Source organism: Hippocampus comes, unplaced genomic scaffold, assembly GCF_001891065.2.
Source record: "Hippocampus comes isolate QL1 unplaced genomic scaffold, H_comes_QL1_v1.1 scaffold22, whole genome shotgun sequence".
NCBI lineage: Eukaryota > Metazoa > Chordata > Actinopteri > Syngnathiformes > Syngnathidae > Hippocampus > Hippocampus comes.
In genome coordinates, this window is record NW_017806175.1 from 7736703 (window position 1) to 7763511 (window position 26809).

A 26809-nucleotide genomic window follows, 5' to 3' on the forward strand; every position below is an offset into this window, starting at 1 on the left:
TTCCCTTTTCTGCGCAGAATTTGATTGAACTCTTTTGACACGTAACACCAGTTTGTCTTTTGAAAAAAATGATGAAAAATATAGACGCGGTTTGGATCAACAAAGCATGTCATTCCTTACAGCGTAATTTTTATCAAGAGAAAAAAAAAAGGAAACGATTACATTTCAGCGTGGAAAATTAATGTAATCAAGTTGAATGACTCATGTAGGCTCTATACATCTCTTAATAACATTTTAGTACATTTGAAGAGAAGAACCACATTTTTTTTTTACCAGCGGGCCGTTTAAAGGGTGCAGTACACAAAGTCGTGATTTATATTTCCTATTTCCCCATTTTAAGAGCGAGATCCCCTGCGTGGAGGCTGACGCAATCACCTGCGAGCGCTCTCGCTTTCTGTGCGCTTTCAAAACAACATGTTTTATGTTTAGTCACATTTGTTCCACTTTGGACTTGGTTTAACATCGAAACTGTTTGGCTAGGATTCTGTTATTAGGTCAGAAGTAAAAAAAACAACAAAAAAAGAACACATCTGTACTGTATTCTTGATTCTGTCTTCAGCTGTTCATTTCATCGCCCTTAGTCAGACTGTGACACCTCTTAGCTCTCGTTTCCATCCCCGGTGTTGCCGTCAGCGTTCATCTGCTGCAACGCCAATCAATTGAGCTTTGCCAGGGCATGACTAGAAGAAAAGCCATGATGCTATTGGGGGTGGTGAGGGTCTGGGGGGGGGGGGTATGATCATTGTAAATTACCGTCAAATTAACTGCGAAATTACGCGCAATGGCCTCTGACTCGTATTTTGTGTATGGGGGGACAAAAATAAATAAATAAAGGGGAGGGGGAAATTATTCATGAATATGAAAGTGGGGAAGATGAACTGTGGAACCCCGGGATCGATTGTTGCCGTCGGCGAGATGGTTGATCGGATGGGAACAAGATGCGTTTTTTTGCCTTTAAACGAATTTGGCACCGGAACTCGGAGTGGGTTATGAGATAATTCAATTTCGGAGCGAATCAAATACTGAAATGATTATTGCGAGCCTTTTGATTTGCCGTGTTTGGCCGTGTTTCCCCGATGGACTTGTGGAAAGTTTTTTTGGGGAAGTCAGTGGTCAGGAGATCCAAAGTGCACATTGCTGTCCCTTAGTAGATGTTTCGGGTACAGTGGCGATTTAGCAGTTTTTCGAGATGCAAGCCATCATTAGGCTTAATATATTTTTATTTTTCTAAGCAAAAAGGATTGACTTTGCAACAAGCAGCAAATGACGTCTATGTGGCTGTGAGTTTGAATGTTTTAAGCACTGGCGGATATTTGAACACAAATGGTGCTTCGGCAAATGTAGACAGACAATGTGACAAAACACAGAGGTATATATTCTTTATCCTCCGCAAAGACGACGAATTTTTAGAGTCATGTACAGTAGTTGTGAAACTCATATTCTGTCTAATCTGTCATGATGCTCAAATGTTTACATTTTGTTTTTTTTGTTTTTTAATGATGTCATTACGACAGTGGATAAGGAAAATGTATCTTTGCTCCTGTGATGTTAGCTAATTTCGCATTTCTTTTTTTGTTAGTCAATTCGCAATGTTAGCAAAGCGGTGGCAAAACGTTTTGCTAGCCAGAGCGATCGTTTCACAGGGAACGTCATTTGATGTATCGATCAAACAAGGTTGTTGACTTTTCGCTTTTTTGTACGTTTCACTCTGTACTTGCTTAAAAAGTGACTTTAGTCGAATAGCTTGTACTTCACAGAGTGCAATTACTTTCACCGCCCCCTGTGAAAAGTACACACGCTTGGCACACCGAGGACAAAGCGTCCAAACCGAAAAAAGGGGTATTATTCCGGCATCTCAGTTGCACCGCATTTCTTCCGGGCTGTCGCTTTTGAGACCTGGAGCGCCTCCAAGGGGCACTTGCGTAAGTGCGCTCGGGCCCACCTTGGCTCACAAATGCCACGCTGCCCCGTCGTTTCATTTTAGTGGCGTGTTTGCTGTCTGAATACTGTAAAGCTTCTGGCGTGGAAGCATTTGGCTTGGCACGGCGTCCAGCTTCTGCAATGTTTATTTGTTGTCGCGTAAGACAAGGCCACTGTGTGTTATTATAGGCGTGAGCTTCTGTACGGCGGGGTCAGTTCTCTCCCTTGTCTGGACAAGGGCTTTCTATTTATTTCCATGTTTCTGCACAACGTGAACAATGGGGATGCCAACTTTTTTGTTTGTTTGTTTGTTTTGTCTCGCAAAAGTCCCGGAAGCTCAACGTGAAGTTCGACTTTGAGCGTGTGCTGAAAAGTTAAGATTTTCACTTTTAACATACATTTATTTTTTTCGGTGCACACAGAATGATAGAAACTCGAGATTTTTTTTTTTCCTTCTTGGCCAAAGTGTCTCGTATGTACAGTTCTAATTTGCATCATCCGGGACAAGATTTGTTTTTGGAAGATCACCGGAAATGGCCAAACTCACTGCATCAGGTCGCTTGTCATTTCCACAATACACAAACAAGGTGATTTCAGCCCTACGATTCATTTTTGTCTTCCAAATGCACTGGAAGCTCAGAAGTCAAACATCTGGTTTGCAAAAGTGTTGACATTTCCCCCAGCGATTAAAGCTGCAGGCGGTGATGAACAAGCCCTCCGAGCAAATATCCGGAGTTTGAAGGTAATTGGAGTTTCAAGTAGGACGTAATTGCATGTGTACGATTCTGCTCAAGATCTGACTTGGTGGAGCTGACTTACTGTATTAGAGTTGGACGTTTTATGGCAGGTCAGCAAAACTTGACTGCCCTCCGCCGCCCACGCGTAAACTGAAAACTTATGATTTTTTTTTTTCTTTTAGAATTTAACATTGGCCATCTGTTTAGAGTACACACTTTCAATTTGGAGCAATCCAGGTTATTATAGTTTATGAATACTGACAAAATAACTAAAAGAGATTTTTTTTTAAAATTGCGATGAAAAATATATTTTTAAAAAAAATGAATATTGATTACCGGTGTATATATGCATGTATAATAATACAAAAAAATAAAAAATGAAAACTCTTGTGAAACTACATGATGTGCTTATAAAACTAACAAACTAGAATTATATTGAAAATGTTGTACATTATCGTTTTGTTTTTGTCAATTAATACCATAAATCAGCTTTTGGGGTTTATTTATTTCAGTATTGCCATATGTCCTTATCGGGAAAAGGAAGATCAAACAGTTGTTTGAGAATTGCAGTTTACGGATTAATTATACAATATTTAGTGACATCTTCCTTTCTTTTTAAATGTTGCAGTGGACAAATACTCCAAATATATGTATTTAAAAAAAAAACTAATACAAAACTAAAAAAAAAACTAACACAAAGGGAAGCATTTTCAAAATATAAAATCAAAAAAAAAGACTAACTTGCTCTAAAAACAAAATAAAATGACTGTCATAACCAAGAGCAAAATAAAAAACTACTATCATATCAAAATCCCAAACGATTCGAATCGCAGCTCGAAAGAAATGGTCATGACAAGTATTCAAATCCTTTCCAAACACTTCCACGATGAGCGAAAACAAAAAGTCTTCTGGAAATGTACTTTGGAGTATGTGTATACATGCTGTGGTTTTACTGTTTGGCTTTTTTTTTTCTTTTTTTTTTTTGTTCTGGGAGCGCTGATGGTTAATGTCAGGGTTTAATGTCAAAGCAGCGGCATCTTTCCAGAGTTGTGGTGATGCCCGGAGAAGCCAACGTGTCCACCGCCAGCCGCCGCAAAATGAAATGCTGTCCTCTGACATGTTTGAGCGACTGGTTCAACAATTGGGCAAGGTGGAAAAACTGAACAACCTTTCAACAGTTGTAGCTAATGTTAATGTTCATCATTAAAAAAAAAAAAAAAAAAAAAAAAAAAAGAGTATCGTCACAAAAACCATTGTCGTGTACATATAAAATAAATAAAAAAATACGTGTCGGAAAGAAAATAGCCCGAGTGCAGAACTGTGTAGTAAGCTCGTTGGTGAAGATCCAACATCAAGAAAACTAGCCAGTCATCACATTGAATAACGTTACTGCCTATAGTTCCCATTAAGCAGTTTGATTGTTGGTGTTCTGACGCCATCTAGTGGCGATTATTGGCCGGAACTATTTATCGCAGTTGAAGGTCCACACGACCCTTGTTGCCGCGCACATTTACTGGCGCACGTTAAAAGACACGTTTGTAGGCTCTGCGTAGCCATTTTCGTTCGTAAGAAGACGATAGTGCTAAGAACCGGCTGGCCGTACGAGGCAAGACGACGACGGGCAGGATATCAGCGAAGGTTAGCCCCTTATGGGTGTGAGCCCACGAGGTTTGTGTGTGTTTCATGTTAAAATTAATTGTGTTAAATGGTTTTGTTTTTTGTTTGGTTTGTAATGCCACTTATGTGTTTCGTGTTCGTGGGACTAGTTCTCTCGGCGAATTGGGCTGCGGAAGGACAAGAAAGCAAGAGAAAGACCAGAGGACGCACGTGTGAATGAAAGGTGCCGGACAGATCGATAAAGTGCGGGTGTTGGAAGAACGGCTTCGCTCAAACGGGACCACGTGCCCGCTGCCCGGGAACATCTGATCGTGTTGAGCGATTTCATTGCCTTAAGGGGCCCCCGGTCTGTCGTTTTTCATGGTGGGGGTTTGAATTTCGTGAAGGGGTGCATAATTAATGGCTGGTCGCTCGCTAATGTGGCAGCGCGAAGCATTGTGTTGCACTCCAATTAGGCGGTGAAACGTGGATACGGTTGCTTCGGGAGGCGACGCCAACTGTCACGGGACAAAAAGATTGATGGGATTCGGTGAAATGAAGAGCCGCACACTCACTCATGGGTGGGAAACGTATATTGGCGGATGTGAAAAAGCCTCATTGATTGATTTGACATTTTTGATGCTAAAGTTTCGGTTTTTGTAGTATTGTGTGTGTTTTATGGCAGATGACTCACTTAAAAAAAATTTGCGGGCACAGAAAAAAAAAACTTAAGACTCTCGCCTACGTATTTAATTCAATTCCATGCGAGGGATTTTTCAGACCTGATCCACTCAAAATCCCTCATCACAGATGTGTAAGTTGAGGGGTTCGTTGTTTATGAATGGATGGCTCGACTTTTAGAAACGGCGAAAGGAGAGACGGACTCCGTTTGAACGCAGCTTTACAGTATTTCCAAAACGTCCGCACCACAGTACGATCAAAAACGCACTCCTCTCGGCAACTCAATCACTTCCTGCTTTTCCTTACTTCAACAGCCAATCAGAAGTTATCAACATAAAAACACGCCTAAGCAATTATTAAACAACATAATATAATCTAGGTACTCTTAACATGAAATAATATGATGCCCAAACATAAAATGCAAATAATTAATTATATAACATAAACTTAGAGATCTTTCGTACGTCATCCGGTGAGTAGCGGTGACCGGTCGTCACGTGAGCGACGGGCGGAACCCGAATGCGCTCCTCTCAGACACGGGATGAACCGAGGGCCGACATACGGGGCCAATATAAGATAGATGGGAGGTCCGCGTGTAAATCAAAGTCCTCGAACAAAAACACAGAGCGGGAAATGAACTTAAACGGTCCCCTTTGAGAATATCAACTCTGTGACAGTCGTAACTCTCTCACTGACAAGCACTCATATGGACGCTATTAGAAAGTTGACCCTAAACGCGAAGACCTGGACAACTTTGTACGCCGAGCGAAGAGAAAATTCAATATTGCACGGCCAAAAGACTTGGACGTACGTTTTGAAGGCGTCGCCGAGGCATGAGACGTTTCCTTTCGGGGTGACCTCTTTTCCCCTCAACTCGGTGAACCGGTGAAGCTCGGGCTGGCCGGTTTTGGGGAGGAAATCACATTTTAGCTCTCTAATGTGATGCAGGGCTGCCGAGCTGGTCGACATTTGAAGGAAGGCCTCCGCAGCACGGCCACTTAAGTGCTTCCATGAAGTGGTTGCGCAGCCCCGCCTGTCCTGCGTTGCCGCGGCTTCATCGGGAAAGTGCAGGTTGCAAGCATGGCGGTAAAAGGCAGTGGTGCACTTAAGCAGATTTTTCGATCTACTGTGGGGTAACAATAAACAAATTATCGATGCTGTTGTACAAATTCGCACCGCTTCTTCGAACGTGAGGAGGCAGCCGTGTTCAAGATTGACCAATCGCATTCTGAGAGTCCAAACACCTGCCAAAATTTTTTCCGAAAGGGTTTTTGAGGGCTGTTCCTGTCATTTTTGTTCTTGCATATTCGCCTCCCTCCAAAATGGATAAAATGAGAAGAACACCGAAGTAGCTGCAGGAATTTCTGGCACGTAATGACTGCTTCTTACATGTGACACCAATCGCCCATCTTTTTGACATGTCTGGGCTATGATGTCGGGTGTCAAGATGGAAGCCTTGTCTGACAAAAGTAAAACAACCCAAAGCCTGAATTTGAACATCGGCATGTAGACTTTATCTACTGCAACTGACAGTGAATACAAACCACTTTGACTCGATCCTTTTATGCTTATTTCAGAGTCTCATCGAAGTCCAGGAGTCGAATCACTCCTAAGAGCCTTTTACTCAAGTATTTGTACTTTGAGTCAGATACCGAGAGAACAGACTATTTTTTTGCCAATTCTGGTGAAAGGAGACATCCAGCTGGCCTGGCTCATTATCAAAAAGGAGCGCTTCCTGTTGTGCCATCCGCACCGTTTCTAACGGGGCCCCCGGATGATTCAGGCATGGCTGCAAAATGCCTGCTCAGAACAATTTCTTGAGTCATTTACATGAACGCTTCCTCCCACCAATTTTATCGGCTGGGCTCTCACTCCCGTTCTTGTTCATCCGCATCTGGAAAACACTCACTCCCTCGTGTTCGCTCCTTGGCTGTGTGCGCGCTTCATCTGCCGGGCATTCATCGACAGAGAATGTGGCAACGAAAAATCAATTTTGGCACATACTTTTGAAAAAGAAAAAAATAGACCACAGTTGAATATTATTATTTGTTTTGTATGGAAAAATGATATCAAACTTTGTGCCAACTCGAACGAAAATTGGTTATTAAGTAAGAGGCAGTTATTTGGTGTTTTAAATTGAGGAATTACTATTGCTACAGATACGATTACCGTATTTTCTGCACGATAAGACACACCTAAACTCATTCAATTTTCTCAAAAGCCGTCAGCGTGCCTTTTAATCCGATGCGCCTTATATATGGATCAATATTCTGATTTCCTGGACGTATTTGAAATGTTCTGCAAAGTGCTTTGTTACAGCTGCGGCTATTGTATTGTATTGTATTTCTCTTAGCGTAGCTCCATCTATTGGATGCATAATGCCACTGCAGCCACTATTGTAGCTTCTATTTTATGTACCTTATAATGTGATGCGCCCTACTGTACATATGAAAAGTGTTTTAAGATAGGCCATTCATTGAAGATGCGCCTTATACTCCGAAGCACCTTATAATGCGGAAAATACGGTACTTTTAAAAAAATTTCCTCAGGTCAGCTATAATATTTGCAACAAGTGCATGCTTCTTTTACTTTGTGTTTGGAAATGTTGAAATTTCATGGAGGAGGGACCGGAATGACCCACATGCAAATTTGTCTTTGTGAATCATTTTGATTCATATCTCGGCAAGAGACGAGGCCGGCCGGCCAGCCAGCCAGCCAGCCGGCCGGCGAAAAGGCGGTGGAAGTGATATGTGTAAACTATGTAATGTGAATGTTTTAGGCAAGCTGTGTTTAATTTGGTGTCCTGATGAAGCGCATGAGAAACCTTCCTCCCTTTAGCTGTCTCATTGAATCATGTGGATATAATTTCATCCATTTACGTGTTTTCTGCTCTTTGCTGTGGTTGCCACGGGGCATTTGGAAGCGGGCAGATTAAATGCACATGTTGCTCCCCATCTGCCGCTCTCCCCTTCCAAAACAGATCCCGAAGTGTCGGCAGGTTCCCCCCCCCCGGAGAAAGACACCTTGTGATCAACCGAGAGCCTGTTGCAGCGAGTCCCGTTTTTTTTTTTTTTTTTCGCACTCCCAAAGTTCTACAAACGGCTTTTGAGCGTTTGGCACTTTAGAACATGTTTAATACGGCCGCTGTTTTTTTTGGCACCTGGAATCTCAGCCCCTTCGTCATGTCTGTCAAGCTTGGAAACAGGGCAGGTCGGACCTGAAGGGTAGAAGTAATCACAGTGGAAGGCTGATTGCCGAGGTTGCTGGGATTTTTCAGGACCCTTTCCATTTCCAGGGCGGCGGGCCTCGCAACATGAGTAATCGTGAATTTCATGCGAGTTAACAGTCGCGCGGTTCAATCACGTCTCCCGGTCATTAGTCAGAGTTCTCATCGAGCATTTCGAGGCAGGGTCATGGACAAACAGTGCTGGCCCTTGGCGAGGAGGGTGGGTGGAGCGCGTGGGGTGGGGGAGTCGGGAGGGTGGGGGGGTTGGCCGGGGAGCATCAAAGGAGCAAGCAACTCAAGACAATCTTGAAGTCACAAATTTGACACACCGCAGAGAAGGGGTGTTGTGAACACCCCTGCCAAATTTCAATGATCTGGAGCAGGACGGGTTCACCCCTTTCGCGTCACAACTGCAAACGAATGGCGCTTGCTCAAAGTCACCGCTGGTTAATTGAACCTTTGTGAAGTTTTTTTTTTTTTTTTTTTTTTAAACACGCATGCAAATTGTGCGTTTACATGAAGAAAGGTTTTAGGATGGAACTGATTCACAGTTTATTCATCTCCCCATATACATGCAGTTCACGATTCACAAATTCATCTATTCACTTTTTTTTTTTTTGGGTGGAACCTATTCCCAGCTATTATCTGAAAAATTTGATCTGTCATAAATGCCCCAAGTTGCCACGGGAGGCTACCAAAGCCCAGTCTAAATGTTTATGCAGTACCGGCGATTGGTCCAAGAAGGTTGATGCGAGCTTTGAATGTCGAAGATTAGCCTGGGTTGTTAGTAGAAGCTACAGAGAGTCTTTCCTCGCATGTGCATGTACACGTCAGGGTATAAATGTTTCATGATGGCTCGTTTTTATGTTTGGTTTTGAAATGTAGTTTTCTAATGTTTTCATTAGTTTTAGGATTAGTTTTAGTTTTTTTTAAATGTATCTCTTGTGCGTAAGAGAAAACAAAAAACACACACCAATTTTTTTTTTTGTAAAAACTCCACGAAAACTATTATTTAAAAATTTCAAAACGGGGGAAGGCACTCCCTCATACTTGATGGCTATTTGCAGCAGGGTTCCCCCTTTTCTTGCGGGACGTTCAACTGTATTTTCTAAAGTGATTTGTCTTCCCTTTTCATTTCTTTTTCACTGCCGTTAAGCGCCACTTGTAAAGCTCGTTCATCAGCTACCTTTCCTGCACATCAGCAGACACACATTCCACTCCCCGATAGCGGTCCATAATGGCCGGTTTGTTCCGATTCCGCCGCAGGTTTTTAATGACCACGCTGCACACGCGCGGCTCCCGACACTGCTTCCTTTTAGCCTCGCTTGACGCTGTTTGGCCTTCTCCCCTGCCAGTCAGGAGTCATTTCCCATGAAGGCCTCAGGCTATCGCCACCAGTTTGTCTGTCTGTTGTGATCAGCTGCCTGTCCGCCCTTCCAACCGACCCCCCCACCCGCGTCTCCTTCAGTCATATCAAGACCCCGCTGTCATCCTTAATGTTTACGCAGCGATCGAACACCAAAGCCCCCGCCCCTTCCCCTCCCGCTCCAGATCGAGATGGAGTGCCTCCGCTTGCGCGGTTATCTGCCGGTTTACCTCAGCCGGAGGTCTCGGCGAGGAAAACCAAACATGTTTGAAGCAATTCTAGTGATTAGAGCTGTCTAAGCTGTTTTTATAGATAATATCGAAGGCAAGATTTATCTCATGTCACCACGTTTCACTGTTTATGGAACTTAAAACCCACGTGTCCATCACTGGGCTGCAGTTGGAGTTTATTCCAAAGGAGCACAGGGACATTTACCACTGAGTGCGGTTTTGGATCCTTTTGGGACTTTTCTGGTTCATTGTCAGCGACTGCTCAGTCCAGTGGAAGTTTAATGCATCAGCAACTTTTGACAATTCTTTTTCAATGACACATTTTTTTTTTAACCTTACTGCAGCGCTTGCACATTTTTTTTTGAACAAAGTAAAAAGAAGTGGGCATGATTTAGTCAAGGAAAGTAATGAAGTACAAATAATTCATGACTGCATGTTAGCAGATGGTTCAGGGATCTGCACTCTACTTCATATGTTTTTTTTTTTTTTTACAGTCAATCCTTTTCTATTGATGGAAATCTGAGAGCAATTGACCACCCTGCCCCTCCCCGCATAAAAAGGTTCATAGATGGGGTGAAACAGATTAGTCGACTCATCGACGATACCATTTCACATCGACTAGACTCTTGTCGATGCAAAATATGCGAAATGATTCATTATTCGTGTTGCCAGTAACAAATTACTTTAAAATTGAATACAATTCTTCCTGCTTGAACTTTTCTCAAAAAAAGTAGTCCTTTTACAGTAAATTAAAAATCCAATTTCATTAAAATGGCAAAGGGAATATATTTACAATGTATTGCTTTATATACACCATGCGACACCCAAAGCACTTTAGAAAGCCTCACATTCACTTATTTGGAAAATGATCTCCTCAACTGCAGTGGTGGCTACAGCTTGTCACTCTTTTTTTTTTCTTTTTAGTTTAAAATGGCTTACTCTAACCATGACCTCTCTCCATGGCCAAAGGTACAACCAGGGTCAGTTTTTGCACCCGTTGATGCTTTATATAAGTACTCGTTGCTTCAGAACAGCTGCATGATTTCTAGTTAGCTAGCTAGCTAGCTAGCTAGCTGGGGAGAGGTCTCTTCGGGCCTGAAGTTGGCTAGCCCCTTTCGTTTGTTGCAGCGCGTTACGGAGTGAGTGAGTGGACGGCCGCAGACAAGACAACTGAGGCGTTGATACACTGCCGAGATGGACGTCATTGATCATACTGCTGAAGAGTTTAATTTGATGCTCTTTAGCAGGCTAACTATTTCAGGCCGCCTTGTCGCTCAAAGGTAGCACGACGTTGCCCCGCATGCGCACTCCCCACATACAAACCTCACACACACTGAGCTAGCGAGCTCTCGCTTTTAAAAATATATATGTGACAGTTTTCAAAATGTGCCTTTTATCATTGTTAGTAAAAAAAAAAAAAAAGTCATTTTTACTTTCTTGTTTAACTCAATTTCAGAGTCTGTACTTTTTTTATTTTAGCCTACCCAAGCCAATGAGTACTTCTACTTTCACGTGTTGTTTTAGTATCCGTACTTCTTTTAAATACGGAGTGTGAGTACTTTTGCCACCTCTGGTGCAACCCTGAAATTAGGCACAACAAAACACCTCACTGTAGCATATAATTCATCATAGCAAGTTTCTTGGCCGGTTCCTCTGCCTCGAGGCGACACTGCCAGTCGGTTTCCCAGCAGCCTGGAAAAACTTCAGCCCATCTCATCTGCGCTAGTCCCAAGTAATAATACGCTCCAACCGATTAGCACGTTTTCCTCCAAGGCGCACTAACCAAGATTTAGCCCCACATTTGTTTTGCACAAAAGAAAGAAGCATTGAAAGTGTGATTCCCCATTGAAAGTGTGAATACACACATTTGGCACAGCAATCATGGCTGCCGCGTATGTTTTTTTCGTATTCAACAGTCAGCGTAGCTCGCTGATCTGTCCGAAGTGGTGTCGATGTTCTGCTATGCTAAGATTTGACTTTCACACCTCATCTTTATATCTAGCGTGACCGCCGAGAGTGTTGAAAAGTGTTTCCACAGTGTGCGCGCTCGTCAAAACATTTTCTGTGGACATTTGTTGGTCTTGGACGTTAATGCTTGATGATTTGAGTTTTAATAGCGTGCTGCTAACTGGCGAAAGTAAAACGTTATCTTTCTTTTCTGAATATGCACTTACTTCGATGCTTTTCGGTTGATATACTTGAAAACAATAAAAACAGAGTGCGCCGTGTTGAAATTTTTACCGTTTACTTCATGGCGGTGTTTTTGCAGCCTTCTGTTTACTTTTTTGCGGCAATGTTGCACAACGCGTTTAATTCTGCATCTTACGCTCAATTTCAGTCTCAACCCGCAGAAGAAGGGAAAAAAGTTGACTCCATTTTCCAAATAAATACTCAGACCCCGCGTAGCTGCGAGACTGCAGGGACAATTGTAAAAGCGGCGACAGATCAGCCTCAGTCACCCGAACCGCCTCTGCCGTGACGGGTTTGGGTTTCGCCGATATTAAATGGAGCGTCGGTGAATAGAACGAGCGTTCAGCCTGCGTTATGTGAGTGAATGACGACAAGTGGGGATGAGCCTGATGAAGCGCCAGGCCTGTTCGATGAACGCTCTCACTCTCTCCTTAGCTGCAACCGGATCTGATCCAGGCTTTGCTAATGACCCATGCGGACATTTTGTAAATGAACAATTTGAGCTGGACCCGCATTTATTGAACGGGTCCCGGATACACCCATGATAGGTGTCTCACTGTCCAAAAATGGGGGACGATCCCCACTGTGCGTGCTTCAAGCTTTTTTTAAGTGGCGGTTACTCCCAGTTGAAGTTGATGAAAAACTGACCCATATCACAAAAGAAAACAATCTTCTTTTTTTTTTTTTCATCAATTCACGTAATTTTGTTCTACAAAAGTCCTTTAGCTTAATGCTAACTTTATGTGTAATGCTATGACTGGATATTGAGAGAAAAGCAAGAGCAATGGACAACACAAAAATATTGGCCAGTGGCACAGTCTGTTTATAACAAATAAATCCAGTTTTTTTTTCCCAAACTAACAAACTTATCATCTCACAATATAAAAAAAAAAGAATCATGCCGAAAGATCAACATTATGTTACAAAATGCATCCACAGCCTTTGCTTGCTGTAGGCGTAAAAAGCAGGATTGCGCTGGATGTCAATCAATAATTTTCAACCAAAACAGCACTTCCTGTTTCATTTTCATGCTATCAGATTTGTACGTCTGCCACTATCTACTGGTCTATAAGTAACATTGAACTCCAAACTGCACACTTTTGCGGGTCTTGACACTGCGGTAGGTTTTGTGTACAGCTTCCGGATATGCGATAAGCGACCCCCTTCTGAATCTTTCATGTGTTAACAAATCTGTGGGCTTCATTGGCTGAGTGCTCGGCATCAAATGGGGCGAGCGGGGTCAGATACGAGCTTGTTTACGGCCACTGTCACTTGTCCGTCTAATCTGCCATTGACGCCGGCGAGCGCTCGGCTCATGCTACGCATTACCGCACCATTCACCGTGCTCCACTTTCCATTAACTGCCACTTAGACGCACGGCATGTCTTCAAAGTCACTGGGCATGACATCAAATGCACGTCCACGGGCCAACGGGAAAATAGATTTGTAATCGTACCACCCGTGTTTCGAGAGCGTCACTCCCTTTCCCAAGGCGGCAGTGCTGGATATTTGAACTTGTACAGCTGTGGAAGTGATCAGGGAACTCGTGGAAAGTGCAGGACAAGATTCATCCATTTTGCTTCCCCTGTTCAAGGGGTCGCAGGGAAGCTGGAGGCGAGCCCACCCTGCGTTGATCACCTGTCAGTCACAGGGTTGAGCGCAGAGGGGAAAAAAAGTATTTGGACCAGTGTCGTACAACAGGCTGGGAGGCAGGGCATAGTCACCCTCCATTTATTCTATTTTATTTTTTTACACATAAAGACATTACAACACAAGGCAAAGAAAATGTCATTCAACTGTTCCTCTTCCTCGAAAAGTGGCCCAAAAATTTAGCCCATTTTTCAGATTTTTCTCTGTGGTTTCAAAAACTAAAAGAGAAGGGAAAAATAAAAGACTCAAATGTTCTGCCTGTAACTAATATCTCTTTTGTTGTAAGTATTAAGGGACCAAATAACAGCTTCTTTCATTCATGATATATATTTTTTAAATTAATCGATTGATTAATTTAAAAAATAGATATTATCAGAATTGTATTCTGTCAGATATTGGAGTTCACATTTAAATAAATAAATGCAAATCGGTTGGGCCCTAAAAAAAAAAAGCACTGCAGTATTTGGGTTTGTCCTTGTAACATAATGGAAAATAATATCAAGAATTACACAGCTTATGCATCACGATTTCATACGGCAATTCAATTCATTCTGCTGCTCCTTCCGGTGTGCCTACCTTGGCCGCTGGAGGGCACTATAATACAGTAATACAGACACAAATGAAGAAGTCCCCGCTCTTCTCGATGACTCAATTAGCTGCAAAAATAGTCGTCATTTTTCGCAGAGGATAAAGAATCTATGCCTGTGAGTATTGCTAATATGCATGTACAGTATATATGATACTATATATCTGTACAAGTTGTGTCACTGTATTTATAGTTTACAGTAAAATGTAATTTATTTTAAAAACAGTTTTTTTTTCTTTGACTCATGGGACGGTTATTGGCATTTCAATTCATTACAGTCGTCAACTTAATGCTAGACTAATTTGAGTCACGAGCTTGGTAACAGAACAACTAAAACGACGGCAAGCTAGCACAGTGCCTGAATGCGACCTCATTAACGTCTGCTCCTTTCTGCATGCACGCATTCCCGCCGTCCTAACGTCTGTAATCGACATGCTTGTCTCTTCTGCAGTTTGAGGGCTGCAACAAAGCGTTTTCGCGTCTGGAGAACTTGAAGATCCACCTGAGGAGCCACACGGGGGAGAAGCCGTACCTGTGCCAGCACCCCGGCTGCCAGAAAGCTTTCAGCAACTCCAGCGACCGCGCCAAGCACCAGCGCACTCACCTGGACACGGTCAGAAATGAACAAGTGTCCGCTCCGTCTGATCTCTTGATTTTTTTCCAGAGCGTCTCCATTTGCTCTTAGGAGCACTCAGGAGGAAATTGTTACGCAAAAGTTAAACACTGCACAGTACTGCGCAAACGTTTTCGACCACTTTCGCGAGCACACAATGAGACTTGTAGCGTTCTTAACTTTTTTACATGATACTTTAAAAAATATGTATTTTCCCCATCGATTAAAAAGATAAATAACTCAAATAAAATGAAGCAATTTTGAAAAATCAAAACAAATTGAAATGAATTGAATTTTAAAAACAAATCTAAACGGAAAAAAAAAGACACGCACTCATTCTTAAAAATGCAAAACTGTTATCACCCTGGTGAATAAACAAGCCGTGATTGGCGATAGCGACCAGTCCAGGGTGCACCGCACTTTTCAGTCAGCTCCCTCCCACTTTCTAAACACATGCTAGTTAACTAGTTAACTAGATCGGGTGTCGTCTGGCCTCCAAAAAGTCAGCTCATCCCGAATCCTAATGAGCGTTAAGGAAATTCAATTAAAAGTCCCCCCCCCCCCTCCAAAGAAAAAAGAAAAAAAAAAACGCTAGTTAGGACAACTGAATTGACTGACTCTTAGCTGAGTGTGTTGTGTTTATTTTTATTGGCGTTTACAGGTTGGCCCGTATGGAGCCAGAACACTAAGTAGCAAACACATTAAGTTTTGGATTTGAAAATAAATCGTGGCGTGGTAGGAAAGATGCATTGGCACTGAAAAACATTGCGTTATACACTTTTTATTTGGACTTTTTTTTTTTTTGTGCGTGTATAGTATGAATGTCACTCTTTTTTTGCAGGACACTGCTTTGATTGTTTTCAGTGTGGTCGTTTTTCAGTTTCAACTTCCTGGTTTTTACTGTCTTTTTTTTTTTTTGCTTCGAGCTTTCTGGTAGGGTTTTAGCATGTAGGGGAAGTTGTATGTTGCTGTGTTTGTATGCGTTGCTGCTTCGTGTATGTTAACATTGCAGCCAGGTTGATGAATTACAATCACGTCGTTCCTGTTTTACGTTACAGTGGTGCCTTGAGATACGAGTTTAAATTGTGACCATGCTCGGAACTTAAAACTCATCTCAAATCGTCATTTTCCATTGAAACAAATGGAAATGCTATTAACCTGTTCTAAGTCCCCCCAAAGAAACTAGATTTTTTTTTTTTTTAATTAAATTTTGTACCATATAAAAACATATGATAACATAAGTAGAATGTAAAGGATAAATGGCCGCCTGGAAGAGGATAAAGAAAAAGGTTAATTTAATCTGACTGTCATGGCAGGTCTGCCATATCGAATGCAATTTGCAAACATGCAGTAACATTTCATCTAAATTGTCCCCAGATTGCCTCAATTATGTCTGCGGAGCTTTCGCTGAAACGAAATGGATTTCATCTTTTTTTGGGGGTGGGAGGGGGAGGTGGATTTCCATTTCTAGACTTTGTTCCCCATGTGTCCACCTGTATAGGAAAGCCACCCGTGTACAGTCAGAGTCACAGTCTCAGCTTAGGCACAATATTGGAATGTGGCTTTGTGTTATGATATCAGTCAAGTTTCCCACCACCCACTCTTTCCACAAGTAGGACAAATGATACAGCTAATCTGGGCGGGCGCTGCTTACGGCCTCACATTAACACCCCGGCTAAAGGCCCACTCTGCCAAGAGCACTTGAGGGGAAAATGATTTTTAAGCTTTAATGATATTTATTCTACACAGAAGTCACGCTTGATTTTGTTGACTCGAGGCGCCGTGCCACGCCGGGCTGCAAAACAAACACGGCCCAGATGAGTGGCACTGTAAGCGCCTTTGGAATAACAAAACGGCTTATTTACAGAGGCCGTCAAGGGGGGGCTGCCATATGACATGCTATATTTGCTTTACTAATGAGGGGAGCTCAAATTGATCAGGAAATTCCAACTTTTCACTTGTCATTTGCGATACCTCAATCGGTCACCCCCCAAAAAAAAAAAAATCAATCGAGAATGTAAACACTAGACCGTCACAAAATGAGATTTTCTAATGAAGTTCGTATTCATTTTATTAGGTATTCTGAGAGAAAAGTAGAGTGGTCACATGCCCAGTCAAAAAAAAAAATATATATATATTTATGATGATTATTTGATCTTTGTATTTTGTGAAAATAAACACATAAATATAAGTTAAGACAGGTGGAAAGAAAACAATACAATTGTATTCGCTCAAAATTGTTTTCCCATCAACAGTAGTATATAGCATATTTTCACCACAATAAAAATATCAACAAAACAGCACAGGAAACTCACACGGCATTCCAACACGCTTCCTAAAAAGTAAAAAAAATATTCCACTGGCACCAGCAGATACATACATTAAAAAAATAACAACATGGAGGACAAGCTGCACCAAACGGTCAACATTTTTTGTTTCATTAAAATAAATCCAAGTGAGGAAATTGCAGCGATAGCTGGGCGGAAATCTTGAAACTTTTTTTGAAGTGACTTCAACATACAGTATTTCAGTTCTCTACTAAATGTGTGTTTGTATGTACTGCACTTTTTGCTTAAAATATTTCCTAAATTCTCATGAGAGGAGTACGGAGATTATTTCTGTAATACAGTACATTGCTACTGTTTCAAGTGCTTAATAAAAAAAATGTTGATGCTAAAATATCACTATTATTGTTATGCATGGATTTTCAACTGGAATGTTTTCGGGGAAAAATAATGAAGCACGTTATTTATTGCTTAAGATGTCAAATTCTATTTCTCTGCTTGCATTCCTGAATGGAAGGGAAAAAAGGGATTGATGCTCGGCTTCATTCATTTCTGACTTCATGATTTTAATCAAAACGCGACTCTTCTCATTTTTTTTATGACAGCTAATCTGATAGATATGTGAAACACGATATTAATAAGGCAGACTAAGATGATGTTGCTCATGCTAATCAAATTGTATTGGCCGCTGTTTTATACTCACTTGTGTTCATTTTCCCCGTCTTGCTTTTCCTTCACATTTCCTGTTACTCCTTCTCAGCCGGAAGGTAAGACTTCAACTTGACCTTTTTTTTTTTACTTTCCTTCCAATCTAATTTCCTCCCACTTTGATCCCCATTGGCGTCCTGCTTTATTCCGGTCGCTGTCTAAACGGGCATACGTTGCGCCTTCTTACAGAAACCATACGCGTGTCAGATCCCCGGCTGCACCAAGCGATACACCGACCCCAGCTCCCTGCGCAAGCACGTCAAGATCCACTCGGCCAAAGAGCAACAGGTGCGTAGAAAGGTAAGATTTGTGCACGTGGGCGAGAACGCTCGAATGTAATACAAGAACTGGACCCGTCAAAAAAAAAATACAATGAGCCCCTTACTTATGCACACATTTCAACATTGATCAATTTGTCGTGTATACAATTTGACATCCTCAATTTAATGGATGTGTCCTGTAATTTAGCCATATTTTCCTAAAATTGGTTATTTTAATGTATTTATATCTGACATGCTCATTTTGAATTTTTTTTTTTTTTTCCAACCTCATCCACCGTCCTTTTCCAAAACTTTCAAATCGAGCACTCAAGCCCGAGTTTGCCCACCCCGAGCGCGGTGTCATTTCCAGTACATTGCGTTGGTTTCCTGCCACCCGCGTAACTTTACACAAGTCAAACATTGCATTTTGCACATTATCACAGTTTAGCCCGAGTAATTTGGCTTTGGCCCGGGCCTGCCTTTCATTTTCGCCACAATAGATCAGGTTTGAGCGCAAGTCATTGTGTTCACGGTCAAAGGCCCATTCTTCTCCCTGACTGGAAATGAGTAAATAAGAGAGAATGGACTCATTGTTGTGGATAGTGGCAGGCCGCGTGATGTGTTCCGTTCGCTCCGGGCTCATAAAGGGAAACACATGTGCGCTCGTAGCATTGTTAATAAGCCGTAATGCACAATCCCCAGATGTTATGGACAAATGTCAAACGCGAGCGCTCTTAACTGGGCCTTCACAGCAAAGCAAAGCGCTTTTTTTTTTTTTTTTTGGAGTGTCGCCGCGGGGTGGAAAGCGCCGCGCGGATTACGCGTGATAAATGTTTCTCAGGGAGGGTTTCCCAGGAGGAGCTGCGCAGCCCGTGTGCACGTTTACTCCGTTTGCATCGTGAAATCGACACGATGGCGATTGAGTCGTCAAAGTATTGTGATGAGGGTGGTCGTCAAAAGATGCGCGTGGGGAGATAAAGTCGATGGCTGTGAAGAGTTTTGTGTATGTATGTTATTGCTAGGAGAGGGGGGGGGGGGCCACCAAGTTGGAACAAAGGCTGAATGCAATTCTCGGCAATAAGAAGATGATTGACGCATGCGCCTGATTGGGCGGTTTGGAATGAGGACGATGAATGAAAACATCTCTGAAGTTGACCTTGTCATGTTCCGCATTCCTGCTGATTGACTTCAAGTACGACCGTGCCACCTTTGATTCATTTTAAACATATCAGCTCAAGTTAACATCACGAGTAGATGGAAGAAATTAAAAAAAAAAAATAAAGAGTCAAAACTTCAGCACATCCGAGTTGTGGTTAGCACGGCTTCCTCACAGCTCTGAGTTTGAATTCCGGGTACTCTGGCTTTCTTCCACATTCCCAAAACATGGATGTTAACGTCCACAATTTTTTTTTTTTTTTTTTTTGCCCAGCCAACCGTTTGTTACGACGCTGGGCAGCAAAGGGAAGACATCATTCTCGCTAGTTGCTAAGCGACTTAACAGGAACAAGACTGGTGCTCTTTTCCCCTGGTTTTGATGTAAAGTCGGCAAAATGGATTCGTCACGGCTTCATCAGAAACTCATTAAAGTGCGTTCAGAAAAAAACATGGCAACATAATTCGAAACAAATAAAAAATAACATCAAAAAGTCAGATAAATGTCTTATTTTTTTGTGTTTTAAGGTCAAATGTGATGAACTTATTTTTTTACTTGTGTGACAGTGTAAAAAGTTAAAAATGTACAGCGGGCGCTTTGTATGAATTCATCGTTTTGCATTTTTTTTGTCCTCTTTCTGGAACAATCTAAGATGCCACAAGATGGCGTCACAGCCCAGGTTAATAAGAAAGTAGGAATTCTTGTCGAGGAGGTATTGTTAAAGGGATACATCGAAGTTTATATATGTGGAGGGGTCTAAATTAAACCTGGGTTGTTCGTTGAAATTACGCAGTCTTTGCTACATCAACTTCAGAGGTTGCATTTATTGAATTTAGACACGAATATGATGCATTTAGACTCGCCGTGTTTTGTAAATGATAACTCTACTTCGTACGAACGACACCACCTGACGTAGAAAATCCCGCTTCATTGTCGTGAGAAAGGTCTCCCATAGCGTACTACATCGTGGCTCGGTGATTGTGTGCTTTATTAGCCGGCTTCCAACGACGTGGGCTTTATGGCACACACACGAGACTTGGGCAGCATTATTTGTTTATAGTATTGGCTTAAAGTAATGGCTGATTGTTTGCTTGTGAGCTCTCGCTGACAATGAGAACAACATGGAAGGTGGAAGCGCACATGAAAGAAACCCAAATCAAGTGCACATTTGGGGCCGTTTGCAAGTCTTCGTCGGAGGCTTGCGGCTGATAAACAGAAAGTGAAGCATCCCCGTACCGAAAATATGTTGTTTTTATTACCGCAATGTTAAACAGTGGATATCACGAGCGTATACAAAGCAAGGCAGCTGTTGCACTCATCCCGCTGCTCCCTTGTCTTCATTTTTTTCCTGGGCCTTTTTTTTTTAACTCTAAATACAAGCAGAGTTTATCTGGAAAATTAAAGATAAGGGCGCTGTGCCCTCCAGGGGGCGCCACAGAAAGTCACTCCAAATCAACGTTGCCACCTGTGATGATTTGTGTCTCGTTCTCAGCTCCGTCCGTGTCCTCACCTGGAGCAGGACGTGCTGAGCGACTGTCTGTCCATGCAGCACCTCCAGACCTCCAGTCAGACTCAACTTCTATACAGCAGCAAGGACGGCTGCTCTCCGGGGCTGAGCCAAGACGTTTTTTCAGGTTGGACCCTCCTACGTTGACGCCTAACACCGCTCTGTAATTTAGCCAAAAAGACTCGGTAGACACAGTCGAACCTCGTTTCAATGTCGCCAGACTCCAAAAATAACGTTTTCAGCGCTATATCGTTCACATTTCAAAGTCCCGATTTCACTTTGTTTTAACGACCGTATTATTTTATTTTTCCCACACGAACCGCGGGAAGCTAACCGCCGCCGCGATTTAGCTTGTGAACAAAATGGACATCTCGGAGTTTCTTCAGCCGAAATTTCTTGAATTGATGCCAGTTTGCTTCGTCGGCGGCACTGGGAGTTGCCTATGGCGAGTAACATTCGCTGAGTTAATGTCAGAGATGAAGTACGAACGCTATGTTTACACTGCATTACATGTTCATGTTTCACGCCGTGTTGTAGCGGCCATTTTATTGGAAGTGGTGACAACGAACTACCATTGTAACGAGTCGTCGTGTCCCTCGACGTTCGTTGTCACGAGGTTCGTGTGTACTTAAAGGCCTCCTTCACACAAGCAGGCACAGACATGAGTGGGAAATGTACAACTGTACTGATATTGATTTAAAATTACATTGATTGAGTAGTTGAGCACATACTGTAGTCGTGAAAAGGTTTTTCCAGGGGAAAGTTGTGTTTGGAGTCTGGCGTCATTGTTATATTGGACCTGTTGACAGTCAACAATGGCCGAGCTCAAGCTGCGAGCCAGGACGCAAATGGTCAGCAAGTTGGCGTTTGCCAAAATCAATTTAAGCCAATTGTCAAAAGCACCGCTCGCTGCTGAACGCAGGAATTATTTTTAGGTCTGCTGTGCAAGCTGGAGCCATTCGATTGTGTGCTGGGGAATTTGACTGAGTTGGGAAGTGCGCTGTTTTGTTTTTAACTTTTACCAACCTCTCAGATCACATTGGATCTGTTTTGACATTTGACAGCAATTAAAAAAAAAAAAATCCGATATGTCATTCTTTCACCGTGAAAATTGATGAATTTTTTTACTTGAGTTGCATAACTTAAAATTTTAATCAAAGGCTCGTTGCCTGGAAATTTTTAATTCACCTACTTTTTTAAAAGAATTGTAGTATTTCGGGGAAAAAAAGGATCTATCAGTCAAGATCTGGAAAATCTAGTTTTTCTGCTTGACAAATACATTTAAAGTTGGCTACAGGGCATGTTTTGGTCTGTATCTGTTGCAGTTCTGAAGATCTGACATGCCAGAGCGTAAGACTTGAACCAAACGAAACAATCTTTTAACAAGCACTACTGCTGAAATAATCCCATTTTGTAAAGAAAACACCAGTGGGAGTAGTCGGAGCCTCTTCGCTGTTGAGCAATTCGTAGTAAAGACCGCAAGAGACTGGCCGCGTTTCAGGCGGCGTTCATTCCAAAACCGGCTCGCAAATGAGGTGCCGGAGCTTCCGCGGGTGCTCGTTGAACAACCGTGTCGGCGTGACTGACGTGGATGATGGTCGGCGCGTGCGTCCAAGCGCTGCAGTCAACACGACGACGCTCATTTGTTGCTTTGCTTTCACCCGAAGAGATTTGGAGACGCAAAGAAACGGCTCGACCGTGTCGTGGTTTCTAAAATGGATTTCTGTGGGGGTTGGTCTTCCCCGAAATCGTGTTCTTGACTCCGCTTGGTGAGTTCTGGTCTCAGGCAAATCCTGGTTTTGGAGAGTGTTGCCTTGAGCACAAGACTATGAAACCCTAACTTGGGTTTGAAACCCTTGTTTGAGACCCCAACTCTGTCTTGTCCTACTTTGAAACCCAATGCCTTGTTTGGAACCCTTGCCTGGAACCCCAATCCTGGTTTGAAGCCCTAATTTGAATCCCCAAAACCCATATTGAAACTCTCACCACTGGCTTGAAACCCTAATTGTGGTTTCAATTCCTAATTTCAAACCTTAACCCCTGTCTGAATCCCGAACCTCGGCTTCAAACGCGAACTCGAAATCTCAACCCTGGCTTAAAACCTCCGCCCTATTGTGAAATTCAAATTCTCTCTGGAAACCCGAGTTTCAAACCCTAATTTGAAACCCTACATCTGTATGGAAACCCCTAATGCTTGTTTGGAACCGCAACCTTACTTTTCAAAGCCTAATCATTGTTTGAGTCCCAAACATCTCTGACAGTCCTCAATCCATACTTGAAACCCCAATTTAAAATCCCAAACCTGCCTTTAAACCCTCATACTGTCTTGAATCCCTAATTCACCACCTTAACACGTGTTTGAACCACTAACCCATGCTTGAAACCCTACTTTGAAACTGTAACTTTGACTTGAAAAGATCTTTTGAAATCCTAGTTTGAAACCCCAACCCTGCCGCGGAAGCCGATTTGAAACCCTGAAAATAAATTTCCAGCCTTGTTTGGAAAGCCTAATTCTTGTTTATTACCCAAATGCATTGAAAAAAAACAAAACAAAGTTACGATTTTGATTTTTACTCACATTTCTGAATACATTGCTCTTCTGACTGGGAAAAAACATGCTAGCGGCTAGCATGTTTCTGGCTAGCAGCTAGCCAAAAGCTGAGCTGCAATGTGTTTGTTTACAAACTTTGTGGCTCGAATGTGATGCAGTTACACCTCTTGTCCCGTACCGTATGCTCTGTGTGGGAGCTGGAGTAAAAATGTGTACTTTTCGGTTTCAATATATGGATAGAGTTTTTCCAAATAGTTTTTTAATGTAGTTTTCATTACTTTGTTCGTTTTCATGAACTGTAATAACCCCGCCCTGCATTTGATTCTTATCCTCTCGATGGCTAGCTAGCTTTTGTGGCTACGTTTTTGACACCCAGATCAAATCTGACCCGTGGGGCTTGAGTTTGACACCTGGTCTGTATTTTATTTTTCAATGCAATCTATTTCAGTGCCAATACTTGTTTCAGTGCCACTACATATTTTTGTACGACGCTAAACTGTGACCGTGATGCCAGAACGTCATGGCAGCGTTCTGGCTGCATCCATATGAAATGAAAACACAAAATGTGAGCCTGACACGTTTCAAAAGGCCAAAGTGCGGGTGCATTCAGGGTTATTTATATTTTTACTCTGGATATTTCAGCCTTCATTCCCGGTGACAGCCAACCCAGCCCCTTTGTTTGTATTTCGTCATTTCAATGTGTCTTGTTATGCAAAGAGCGCTCGGCAACAGGCGAGCCAAGGAAACGTTTATTCGTCGTCATGCGGCCCGTCCATTTTTCCATCAGCGGGCGTCCGCACCACTTTGGAGTGGGACGGAGATAAATGCATTTTGAAGATATTCAAGACAAAAGAGCGATGCCCTTGTGGGCCTCCCGCCTTTCTGGATACATCTGTCCTTGTTTTTAGGCCTGTACGCCATCCAGAATCCCCGGTGCTCCTTCTTATTGTTGCTGGAACTCGGCGCACCGTTGACAAGTGTGTACGCTCAACATGTCTTTTGTACGTCCAAAAGGAACCTCTTGAGTTTTGGCTCTTCACCAGAGCCCTCCTCTCTGTTCTTGGATGTTGCGCTAAAGTCCCTCGAGGAGCCAGCGAAGGTGCGTGCCGGCTTTAAGTGTTGCAAGCTGGCACAGGTGTAACGAGTACTCACAGACTGCACTTCAGTGGAAATAAAGATGCACCATTTATGTTGAAAAAATTTTTGTCAAAGTAGGAGCACTGATCACACTCCTGTTGAGAGGAAATTCGACATATCCTCACCCTAACCTGACCGTAACACATTTTGCACGCGTTGGGCAATTTTGTTATGGTCAAAAAGTGTCAGGAAAAGCCTACTAGAACAAGAAAAAAACTAAATACTAAATCTAATAAAAACAAAACTAACAAAAAAAAAAAAAGAAAAGAAAAACCTGCTCTAAAATGAATTAAAACTGAATTTCAAAATCTAAAGACAAAATGAAATAAAAATGTTACAAAAATAAAAAAATCCCAACCGACGATAACCCATTTTTCATAAATCTGAGTGTGATTGGGTAATTCTGAACCGTCAAGTCCCGGTTATAAGAGGGTGTGCACACTTATGCAACCACATTTTTAAAATCTTTGATATATATACTTTTGTGGACAGGTTATAGATCACATTAATAGTGGGAAAAAAGTGTTAAACTTATGTATTTTGAGCAGGGGTTTGTAGACCTGTTTTTTTTTTTAATTCACGGTTCTCAGCTTTTACACGTTTTCAGCAATTATCTTCAAACACGTGTAATGTATTCCGAAACAAATCTTTGAATTCACTTCTACAGGGTCTTTAGCACCAACATCTGCCGCGAGAGCGGCCAAACGCCGTCGACACTTAATGGCGGTGATTGCCTCAATTTCATCACTCGTTCCACTTTGGAAAGAAGCGCGAGAGGATGTGCGATGCTTAGCGGCGCCGTCCAAAACGGTTTGGATGGCGAGGTAAAGCAGCCATAGCAGCGGGAGCACGTAAAGGCAAATAAAAGCGATGATGAAGTCCTTCCTCTTGCTTTAAAGATCGCACCCATTAGGCCGGGTAAAACTCACGGGGGCTTCTCGTAAGTCTCGCCCTGGCCGCAGTTACGGCGGGCAGACTTCAAGCAACTCGGCTCTGACTGGAAGTGTGAGTCACGTTCGCTCTTGAACATGATTCCGTTTGGAGGAAAGTGAAGCTCATGTGAATGGGAGATCCCAGATTGTCACGAGTCTTTTCCCAAAAAGATGATTCAGGCTGTTTAATGTAACTCCTAATTGAAGTTTAATGTTCGACTAAACACGAAACCAATAGCTTTTAATGCTAACAAGCAATGCAAAATTGCATACACAGGCTAACGAATAGCATCTGGATTTTTTTATAACCCTTTAAGGAACCACAAGTAGTTTCACAATCAATGAAGAAAGCTAATGAAACCATACGTGCATATTCTTTATCCTCTGCAAAGAGCGACTACTCTTACTGCGACTTACTGAGGAGTGACTGTCTCCATGTACAGTGGCGCCTTGAGATTTGCATTTTTAGTCGTCATGTGACCACACTCGTGTCTGACGGCTCGACCGTCTTCTGCTTTTTGTGACATTTTTGCTTTGTGGCGTGAATTGTTTCGAATGTAAAATGTCGTTCGCCAACAAAGATCATTCCTGATGTCATTTCTAATTTACTGTCACAATAGCAATAAAAATTGAGGGTTTAAAAAAAAAAAATTTGGTCTGTAGGTTGTCAGTCATCTCAATCGAGGTGATCCACAACGTTTGAATCGAGGCAAATGAACTCTTTCAGTTGAATATATTTTTTTTTTCATTTCTAATTTACTGTCACAATAGCAATAAAAATTGAGGGTTTAAAAAAAAAAAATTTGGTCTGTAGGTTGTCAGTCATCTCAATCGAGGTGATCCACAACGTTTGAATCGAGGCAAATGAACTCTTTCAGTTGAATATATTTTTTTTTGGGTCTCATTTTCTGACAGTGCTCAAAAACGACTTGGGACAATTTGACTTTTCATCTTACGTGCGTTGTTGGCTCGATAGAGGTTGCGAAACAACGATCTGCCCGTTGAGATGATGCAGATGAATAACAAAGGCAACCCTCTAACCGCTTCCTCTTCCTTTCAAATGTTTCTGCCGGTCGGAGGAGCACATGTAACTTTTTAGTTCATTATGCACAATAACGACAAGCAGCTGAAAGCACGACCCCTGTGGCGGCGCACAAAAAAAAAAAAAAAAAAAACCTTTCAGTTACAAAATGCACAAAAAAAGAACATTTCATGTGATTGGATCGAGGTTGTCAAAACAAAAGCCCAGTTTGGCATCAGAGGTCGTCGGAATGCGCCGAAAAGACACGCCGGACGCAGTACAGAGCCTGCAGCACGTTTGGCACGTTTGACCAATTAGCTGTGTTTGTCTTTCAAGGCTTGTACCCCGGTGGCCCCCACCACCACAGCGCCTCCGCCGAGCTCCTCGCCACCCCCGCCGCCGCCGCTGCCAGCGCGACCGCCGCCGAGCTGCCCTCACGACAGCACTGCCTGGCCCTGGA

General features: G+C 42.5%; 1 protein-coding gene across 1 annotated transcript in view; it reads left to right on the forward strand.

The window, feature by feature from the left end:
- Positions 1-26809, forward strand: part of glis1b (GLIS family zinc finger 1b) — a 126795-nt gene that overhangs the window by 47638 nt on the left and 52348 nt on the right. Inside the window, exons 4-7 of the mRNA XM_019896496.1 lie at positions 14634-14795; positions 17978-18088; positions 20694-20835; positions 26686-26796. Of these exons, the coding sequence (XP_019752055.1) occupies positions 14634-14795; positions 17978-18088; positions 20694-20835; positions 26686-26796 (526 nt within the window). The remainder of the gene's footprint in view (positions 1-14633; positions 14796-17977; positions 18089-20693; positions 20836-26685; positions 26797-26809) is intronic.